The sequence below is a fragment of the Macrobrachium nipponense genome, chromosome 5, assembly GCF_015104395.2.
Source record: "Macrobrachium nipponense isolate FS-2020 chromosome 5, ASM1510439v2, whole genome shotgun sequence".
NCBI lineage: Eukaryota > Metazoa > Arthropoda > Malacostraca > Decapoda > Palaemonidae > Macrobrachium > Macrobrachium nipponense.
Window position 1 is genome coordinate 70998583 of NC_061107.1, and position 10582 is coordinate 71009164.

At 38.7% G+C, this 10582-nt stretch overlaps 3 protein-coding genes across 3 annotated transcripts in view; 2 read left to right on the top strand and 1 right to left on the bottom strand.

The window, feature by feature from the left end:
* The window catches only part of LOC135215395 (ADP-ribosylation factor-like protein 4C), a 145859-nt gene that overhangs the window by 86599 nt on the left and 48678 nt on the right, over window positions 1-10582 (bottom strand). The window lies entirely within an intron of this gene.
* The window catches only part of LOC135215394 (neural-cadherin-like), a 1007823-nt gene that overhangs the window by 45198 nt on the left and 952043 nt on the right, over window positions 1-10582 (top strand). The window lies entirely within an intron of this gene.
* Window positions 246-7929, top strand: LOC135215819 (uncharacterized). The gene is made up of 2 exons (XM_064250770.1): window positions 246-567; window positions 7841-7929. The coding sequence occupies exons 1-2, from the start codon at window positions 246-248 to the stop codon at window positions 7927-7929; spliced, it is 411 nt and encodes a 136-aa protein (XP_064106840.1).

A 10582-nucleotide genomic window follows, 5' to 3' on the forward strand; every position in this document is an offset into this window, starting at 1 on the left:
CTTCTCGGTAATCTGCGTCCCGTAGTGTGAATGTCGGTGCAACAGAGTTCAGAATAAACTTCTTAGCAAATAAAAACATCAAATTCAGGACCAGCTCCGTCAGTTAGACGGGAAACCAATCGTCGGATAAAAATAATCTCCGTCCCAAGAAAAACCCGTCGATATCACCTTGTTCTTGCAAACCCCTTTTAACCCTTGTGGATGCTGGCTGCTGCAGCCTTTCAAAACAGAAACTCTGGCATAGGATGAATGACCGGCGTTACTACTCGGTGGAGATGAGTGATACGACGGCGGTGATGATGAATGAGATCGTCGTATTCATCGCTGCCCTGTGCCCCTTCCTCTATACCCTTCCCACTCCCCCTCGTCCGAGGACCTCCTCCCCACTCCCCCCGTCCTCCCCCTCCTCCTCCCTCCCCTCCCCTCCCCTCCCCTCTCACTCCCCTCCTACCTCTCCCTCCCTCCTCCATCCCCTCTCCTCCTCCTCCTCCTCCTCATCCTCCTCCTCCTCCTCCTCCTCCTCCTCCTCCTCCCTTCTGACACAGGAAAGGTTCAAGCGACAGACAGGTAAATGTTTGTGCGGTGTTACGTTTCTGTTTCCTTTGGTTCCGTCTGCTCATTGTTGCTTTTCAAAGCAGAGTGACGTCTGTCAGTGTTGCTGTTACGTGAAGTAACAGGTGCGTGATCGCTCTTAATTAAAATCATAATATGCATTGCGTTTGCATTTAGAGCCAGTTGTTCAGTTGCATTCTTGATTATGATGGTATGCATTTGACCGTATTTGAAAATGGGTGTGTGCTGGCTGTTTTTTTCCCCAGTTATATGAAGACTTTTAGAATACATGAAATCACCATTATAATATATATATATATATATATAATATATATATATATATATATACACACACATATATACTTTAAATACATGCCATCACCATTATAGTACTTGTATGGAACTAGATTTTAAAAATTTAGACATCAGGGAAGCATATAGTATACCTACATTTTTCATTTTTTAGAATGAAATGTACCTAGATTGACTGTACCAATATATATAATATATACATAAATGATTCATTAATATGTCTTATCTATATATATATATATATATATATATATATATATATATATAGTATAGATATACCATATATATATATCGAGCTACAATGTCCTTTAATATCTAATTCGCTCTACCTCGGAATTAATATATTTTCATATATGCTTAACCGAAGGGAATTTTTTTCTCGATAATAGACTTGCCTGGACCAGGGCGCGAACCCATGTATCCTTTCAAATCCAGGAACGTCAGTGAAGCTTTTACCTGCTACACCACCGCGAGAGGAGCTAAAAGTTCATGTCGCCTCTCACCCTCAAATACCTTTCGCGCAGGTAATTAGTTGGTTTGGAGACAACATCAACCCACCTCGACTCCGGTAGCGTTTGTAGTGCTTTTGACAGCACGTAGCCAATCTATAAGTCATATCACATGTAGCTTGATATATGTATATGAATCACGGAAATGTGATATGGGGAGAACTGCAGTGGCGCGGCAATAAAACCGAGAAGCGGAAGACAACAGAAGTGAGGGAAAGTGCAGAAGTGTGGTGGTGCGAATCAATCAATAGACTGTGATAAGTTACAATCAATACTCAGTAAATTTCCCTCGTGCCAATAGACTCGTAATTGCAACAAGTGCCTTTCAAAGAATTAAGTTTTATCAGTCCAAGAGCCCAGAAACTCATTGGTGGAAAATTTATAAGAACCCCCAGCGAAGAATAAACATATATAAGGACACATCAGTTTAATTTCTCCCAACAAATATAACTTTTTATAATTCCAGAGTGAGAAAATTCAGCAAAGGTGAGATTAAGATTAGATCATTCTATTCCCTAAATTACAGCCTCCAAATCGGTGCACGTTACCTTAGAGCTGTGTGCGAAGAGTAAGTACCGTCATATATATATATATATATATATATATATATATATATATATATATATCATATATATATATATAATATATATATATATATATATAACATAAATGATTCATACTACGTAGTAAATGCGTGTAAAATATTTTATTGTATTTGTTTTATTTTTTAGAGCATTATCTAGATTTTAAAAATACAGAAACTTGGAAAGCATATATAGTATGTCTACATTATTCACTTTTTAGAATTAAATGTACCTAGATATAAAGGAAAAAATCATTCATACTATATGCGTGTAATTTTTTTTAGAGTATTATCTATTTCAATTATGCTTTGGAAATATGATATGGCACAAGAAAATTTGCGTTAAAAGCATATCTGCGAGGTGTATCAGTGAAGTTTAATGTACCGACTTTTTTTTTTATATATATATATATAGTAACGACGTCAGGAGTGGGATCAAAGAGGCTCGGTTACATAGCTATGCGATAAGAGGAGATTTCCTCAGAAGTACAAGTGGGAAAGCGATAAATGAAGAACTGCAGTGCAAGGGGGGGGGGGGGGGGGGTCAGATAATTTGTCACTTAGGTTGTTTGGTAAGACACAGTCTCTCTCTCTCTCTCTCTCTCTCTCTCTCTCTCTCTCTCTCTCTCCCCCCCCGAATCACAGCATTCATTGTAAATTTATTTACAGGCAGACTCTCTCTCTCTCTCTCTCAAGTACAATATTCATTGTAAATCTATTTGCAGTCAGACTATGTCAGGGCCATAACGTAAAAGTAAATCTAGGATAGAATTCCATTGAAAAGTACAGCAGTATTCAAGATGGTGTTGGAAGTGACCGAATCGAGCAAATAAAAGATACAAAATATAAAAAAAAAAAATTCTTTTGTTAGGGGGTTATGTTCATATCTGGAAGCTGAATGGTATGCTATTACGTTTTCATAACTTGTCAGACGCGGAAAAAGATTATTTCAGCTTTTAGACTAAATATCTCTCATAGTGCCGTATTTTTGCAATAAACATCTGCTTGGATTATAATGTTGGCATGTCATTCCGATAAATTCTTAAAAATAAATAAACGACTTTTGAGAGAAAAGTGGTATTTTGATCAGTAAACGAAACTGTGAAATTAGTTTGTATCAGTTACAACTGACGCTTAAGTATATCTTTGTTTTACCAGACCACTGAGCTGATTAACAGCTCTCCTAGGGCTGGCCCGAAGGATTAGATATTTTGACGTGCCTGGGAACCAATTGGTTACTTAGCAACGGTCACTACAGCTTATTGTGGCAGAACGGGGAATCGAACCCGGACCCTGAGATCGGTAGTCGAGCCCGTAACCTACTCGTCCAACGAGGAACTTATGTTCTAATTTATATCACAATCTTACTGGAATTTTTAAGTTCGTGCATGCGCAAAAACATTCATTACTAAGGAATACGCATTTCTGCTGAATGTCTGTGAATACCAGCTCTTGCACATGTTCATATAAACATTGATAACGTAATTCTCTAATGTAGACTACCCAAAAAAAAGAAAAGAAAAAAAAATTTGATAACTGAAAGCTACGTTCTTTATCGCTTACTTGGGGAGTAAGACTACAAACTACTTTGTTGTTGTTGTTGTTGTTGTTTGGGGGTTAGGAAAGGTCTAAGGAAAAGCCTTAAAATGTCTGAAAAAGTTGTTTCGCCCTGAGTTAAAGATGCGGAAAATTTATGATAGGATATCTATGATTTATTTATAGGATGAAAATGTAAAAAAATAATGTGCATTTTAAACACAGAAGTATTATTTCTAATGAAATATAGAGTATTTATCATAATTTTGTTTAGTGAAACAAGTCTCTATTTTACTGTAGAATTTAGCACGTTTTAGTTTACGTTAAGTTAGGAATATAATGTTTACAATATACGCGTGAGGGGAAAATCTTGCACTCGTCTCGAGTAAGCTGCAGGTCAGATCACGCCTTGTTTTGAAATAACCATTATATTTAAGTACTTGATTGGCGCATGCGCAGGTATGCACAGCATGCACACTTCAGTGCTTAAGTAAAAAAGAAATAAATTGAATTGTCGAGTGTCATCACAGTACTAAAACAAAATAAGTCATCTCTGTAAAGTAAAAATATTGATGTAAACAGTCACACTTCATTGCTTACATATAAAAGAAATGAATTGTCGAGTGTCACCAGAGTAATAAAATAAAATAAGTAAAAAATATTGATATAAACACTCAACAGAGCAGAACAATTGCCTGTGTAAACCAACCAAAAAGCTTCGTGACTAAAGTGACAGATGAGTTTCCTTGAATAGCAAAACCAAAAACACGTCTGAAGGACACTGGGTAAATAAATAAACTTCTCAATGAATAACTGAGTGAGGTCGCTTGTTTGACCCTCTTGAAGCGCTCCTCGGGATTATGGGTGGGAGGAGGGGGGGGGGGGGGAAATGGGGGGTTGGAGGGAGAAGTAGGAGGGGATGAGGGATAGAGAGAGAGTTACTAACAAGAGTTATACATATGATAACATGAGAGAGAGAGAGATATATGCTAGCATTAGGCATCGGGCAAAGGAATCGGTGCCACACATAGAGGTACAGGAAAAAGAAAACAATATAACAAATTTTAACGAGAGAGAGAGTTAAATTTTCAATATTTTGCTGTGATAAAAAGTAAATACCTCGCCTCATAATAACAGTGGCACATGCATTCTAATTTCACCTTATGGATGTTTTCTCTTATTAATATCATACTATAATGGGCGTAATGTCTGTCTGTTTGTCTGTCATTCAATCACGGCCAAACGGTTGGTCAGATGGCCATGAAACTTGGCAGGGTTATGGTGGGGACTCCTAAGATGGTTTGTAATGGGGTTTCATCCAACCTACTCCTCCGTTTGTAGGGTGGGGGTGAGGAAGTGATTCCCTGAAACGGAGCTGTTTTCTGGCCGTGAAACGAGGCTGTTTATTCCCGTAGACTTCCCTGACTTAGTTACTTTACGATTTTTCATACATAATTTCTGTACAACTTCCCCGGAGAAAGTCGCGAATATTTCAGCTCGGACACAATAGAAGATGAAAATTATCATCAATATCCGCAAGATTTTTTGAATAACTTAAATCCATCTGGACTTCCAATGGACAAAATAACATTGAAGAAGTACTGCCCAGTAATGTTGCTTCGGAATTTCGATCCTGCCAATGGACATTGCAACGGAACGAGGTACACCGTAATGGAGCTAAACTCCCACGTCATCAAAGCAGTGATAGCAACGGGCCCTCACACCGGCAAACGTCTGTTCATCCCCCGGATTCCTTTGATGCCTTCGGACAACCAGTTTCCGTTCCAGTTACAGCGCAGGCAGTTTCCCATCAACCTGGCCTTCTCATTCACTGCAAAAAAGTCGCAGGGCCAGACTTTGGATCGTGTTGGTGTGTTTCTGCTGTCACCCATGTTCACGCATGGCCAACTGTATGTGGCAATGAGCAGAGCAACTGACTCTGCCAACTTGAAATTAAGTTGTGGACAAACTGATAATATTGTGTACAAAGAGGTTCTGCAGTAGGTATGTATAAAAATCGCCTTTATTTTAATATTGCTGAACAAATAGCACATATAAATTTTTCACTTCTGCACCCGTATTTTATCACCCCACCCATCGTAGATGGGTAAGTTTGCTAGTAGTAATAGTAATGCTTTCCTGTGCATGTTGATGTAAAACTCAAACACACAGGAATGGCATCCGGGTGCTTACTTTGAATGGAATATAGTTTTTAGGCCCAAAGGCCAAGAATCTTTAGTTACTTTGATACATGTAGTTCTGCGTCTCATACAACTCGTACTCCTGACAGCAAAGGCTTCATTCTCCTCTCTCTGACACGATTCCGACTTTTATCTACTTTATCATCAGCCATAACTTTGGCGAACCGCTTCGATGTGTTTTTACGCTGTGCAAGCTGAATTTGTCTCGAGAGTGGCTAGTATATATTGGACATACATCTCCTCCTTTCTATAAGAGGTAGTATATATAGCACCCTAGAAAACTCTTTATATACATAGTATGAGCCCTAGTAAGGGTTGAATATCATAGTAGGTTCTTCTCCCCTGTCAGAAGTGCGGGCACAACGTCAAACTAATCACATTCAGCCGCTGTCGAATCATAGTTATTTACAGATTTAGCTTAAACTGTAAAGGAAAATATTATACATTTTTGTTGATTTAATTTAGTTATTTTAAGATTTAGTTTAAAATGTAATAGAAAATAACATATTTTATAAATGTTTGTTGATTTAATTTAGTTATTTTCAGATTTAGCTTAAAATGTAAAAGAAAATCACATATTTATAGATATTTATTTAATTTTTAAGGTTAGAACTTCACTCGGATCCGTCAACGTACTGTCTAAACATAAGTTCAAATTTTAAAAGAGTCGGTATCGAACTATGAAACTTGTTAAGGCGTAGGTGTAACTCTATAAATGATACTGGGTAGTGTCTGGTCAATTTTCCTGTAAAGAGGAAGAATCACTGTATGAAAAGTGTTCACTGAGAGCTGATACCAGTAAAGGGAGATAGTGATGCACGACCAATTGATTCACGTGAACAGTCAATAGTAAGAACAGTGACAGACCTCTTCGCAGTTGCATTGCAGATGTTTGTCGAATTCTCAAACTATTTCCCCAACAGGTTTTGACAGAATTCCGGATGGAATATTTATCGAAGAAAATTGGCAAGAGCTCTGAACGTTGACGTTTTAGTCACTTTTTTCAAAGGAAACTTATAAACCGATTTTTGGTCGATAATTTATGTTTACATAATGGAACAATTCAGATCCCTGGGGTTAAGTGGACATCTCTAAAGGAAATACATAAACTAGGTGATATATCTTTCAAATAATAATGTACATAAGCAGCTGGATCACGTATCGACGAACGGTGTAAATTACTTTAGGAATTATTCATGCTATCTTGACAAAAAATTAATAAGAGTTTCTCAGGGCATGAAAACCAAGGTCATCAGTATTCCATATATGAAGGTAATCTCAGTGACGATTGAGTCGTGGGGATCACATTCATCAGCAAGTCTTAATAAGACTTTTCAGTAACCAGTCTGTGATGGGAGCGAGGTTTTTAGCAGTGAAAAGATATGTAGTAGTCAGTCCTTCGAATTAAGAACCTTCTTGATTTCTGGATACCAGTTTTGCTGAAAATATCCAGTTGGCTCCAAAGCTAATTTGATAAAAGAAGAGACGTATTCAAGTTAAGTAATTATCGGATATCATATAATTCCACAGCTCATTTATTCACCGTATCACATTATTACTTAGTATATTCGATGGTTACGACGTAGCATAGAAAGCACATCATTTGATACTCTGAAAGCAATATATTCCTTATAATGATTTCCTCTACTACGGGGGTGCTTGCGATAATGCCTCATGCCTTTTCAGTCCTGCCAAGGTATTTTCGCTTACTCGGGGAGTAAGCCTGCAAACTATATTGTTGTTTTTGTCTGGGTGGGGGTGGGTGGGAGGGAGGTAGTAGGAAAGCCTAAAACCGTCTGAAAAATGTGTTTCGTTTCGAGTTAAAGATACAGGAATTTTAGGATAGGATGCTCTGATTTATTTATTAGAATGGAAATGTAAAAAATAAATAATGTGCATGTTAAACAGTACAGGAATTTTAAAAAAATAGCGTATTATTTTAAATTTTCGTTGGTGAAGCAACGCTGTATAATAGTTGACCGCAGATTTTAGCACGCGCCACGAGTAAGCCGGAGGCCGGGTCACGCCTTGTTCGTCTACGTAAAACGAGTGACAGTGATTTATTTTTCAAGTAATGGTGACTGCGATTTAGACTGGCAAGGGGAAGAATTCCGCTTGAGTTAGCGCGTATGTCATATATTTTGCAGGGTGTCGTCATTCATATGGCGTTGCGATGCCAGCATGTTCCATGACTCAGAGCGAGAGGTCTTTCCATGCTTGGAGTGTGAAATTATGAATCCGTTTTCTAGCAGCGTTCTGAATGTTTATCTTTGTAAGATGAGAAATGCTTATTTGCCTCGGTTATTGTGACCATTTGATCTCGTGCTGTTTACAGTGCTTGCATTTATACTGGTCTGCTTGTTGATGCAGTTTTAGTTGCATGTATGCATGCCTACGGAGGGTTGGAGGGGTGTGTGTGGTAATGTGCGTTTCTTTATGTGTTGTGGGAGTGTGTTTGTGTGTGTGTGTGTGTGCTTAATGCACGAATAAAAACACAAAGAAGGTTAGTTATGTTTTAGTTCAGGTTTGGCCTCTTCTATGATAATTGTGTCAAGCAATTTGTTCCTTCGAGTCATAAGGGGCCACTCACTCAAGTCACAGGAATAATGTATTGGGATAGAAGTCAACATTACTACAAAAAAAAAAAAAAAAAAAAAAAAGGGAACACTGTCATAGAAATCGCCAGAACTAATAATTGAAAACCATACTCAAAGTAAAAGCACGGGAATGAAATTTTCATTAGGGATCGGTGGGTCTGCCCCATCCAACTCTTTTCGGTCCCAGAGCTCTAATGATCTTGAATTACTCCCAGATTTGAGTGCAAGAATGTGGTAAACAATTTCCGAGAGGAGATTTTACATATTCTTGATTTAAATTTGATGGGAAGTATAAAAAAACATGTATATTTTAGGCTTCGAGCGACAATTAAGATCCTTTTAAAAAAATTTTTTTTTTTTTAGGTGGTATTTAATGTTTACCCCTAGTACATTTGTCATATTGTTGCGTAAGAAGTCAAAGTCAGTCTAGAATACACCATTAAATGTACGTTTCTTAATATGTGTGTGTGTGTGTGAGAGAGAGAGAGAGAGAGAACAATGTGAAACCCCTTGGTAAAATACGTCTGTCGATGACTTCTGAGAGGAGAGCTTTTGGCATTGGCATGACGAAATCACAACCACCTCTGAGCACTTCAGTCCCCATCCGGGCATCCCATTTCACATTTTCCTCGAAGTGACTCTCTCTCTCTCTCTCTCTCTCTCTCTCCCCCGTCCCAAAACCGCTAGACACCCCACCCCCTTTTTTTTATTCTCTCTCTCTCTTTAAATGAATTGAAAAGGAAGGGTGGAATGCGACTTTCCTCAGATAATTATACACTTCTCTTAACGTAAACAGCGTGACAAGGCGGTGCCTTCATAGTCCTTCATTTGCATGGGTACATTCTCTCTCTCTCTCTCTCTCTCTCTCTCTCTCTCTCTCTCTCTCTCTCTCGCTCTCTCTCTCTCTCTCCTCCTCTCTTTCTCGTCGCTCCTCTCCTCACTCCCCCCTTCCGCGCTCCCGGTCGCAATTCCTTGTTGCTCTTCTCCTTCCCTCTCTCGTCTCCCTCCCGTCCTCTCTCTCTCTCTCTCTCTCTCTCTTCTCGGTGCTCGTTTGTTTTCGAGAATGAAGGTCTGCGTTGTCATTGAGAAAACGTCCTGAAGACAGTTTCTGTGATTACGCGCTATCTCTTACACAAACGATCCTCGCTACAATAACGTATTCCATTGTATTCGTAGAGGAAAGTGCAGGCAGATTGCTTTCTTACGAAAGCGAGGTGGTGAAGCTCTTATGTCTAGGCTAGATCATTATCATCATCATTATCATCTCCAGTCTGCTACTTGCAGCTTTTTTTAAAACAGCAGTAATGGTAAAAGCATGCGTTGGCGATGATAAAAACTACGCCATTATTCATAAAAGAAAATGTCAATATAAGAAAAACGCCAAAGTAAATAAGCGTCTAAACAACAATGTTAATGAAAATTCATGAACAAACCCTCACGCACCCAGAGACATTTATGCACGCAATAACTTATCGCTAAAGATAGTGTGCATTTGCAGTTGTTTTAAAAGTAACTGCAAACAATTGGATGCTTAAATTCGTTTACAAGGACGCCTGCATCTGCGCGAATTCTCTCTCTCTCTCTCTCTCTCTCTCTCTCTCTCTCTCTCTCTCTCTCTTCACACACAGTCTGTCTTTTACATGCTCCAAAATTTCATTAATTGGCTGAAAAACCAATTGAGTGCAGTTATCAGCAAGTGATTAGGGTGAAAAACTAATGAGTCATATTATCAGCCAGCGATCGTTTCTAAAGGCATTCGTAATGATAAAAAGAAGGAATTACAGGTTCTCTCTCTCTCTCTCTCTCTCTCTCTCTCTCTCTCTCTCTCACACACACACACACACACACACACACACACACACACACACACAGTAATTAATAAGGCATCATGACCTTTTACATTAAAGAAAAATAACAATAAAGCATAAAGTCCCCAATTAACATAGTTAATCCAAGGTCCATAGGGAGTTTTTGGGAGTAACATAACGTCGAAAAAACAAAATATTTGGCACACCCTGAGATAAAATACCAGCACCTCCTACGCCATGGAGGAAGAGGAGGCAGGAGGGGGCGGGGGAGATGTAGGAGGCAGGAGGAAGACGAAAAGGAGGACGACGTGGAATTGAGGTTACGCCCTTAAGGCCCCTCCTTAATTATAAAAAATACTAAAATGATGGTTAGGTAAGTGGTACTCAGCCGAGTGTTAATATTTGAATATCTGAACGGATGAGAGCGAAAATTCCGCTTCGAAAGAAGATTAGGAAATTGATCAAAACTTGAAATGTGTTCGTT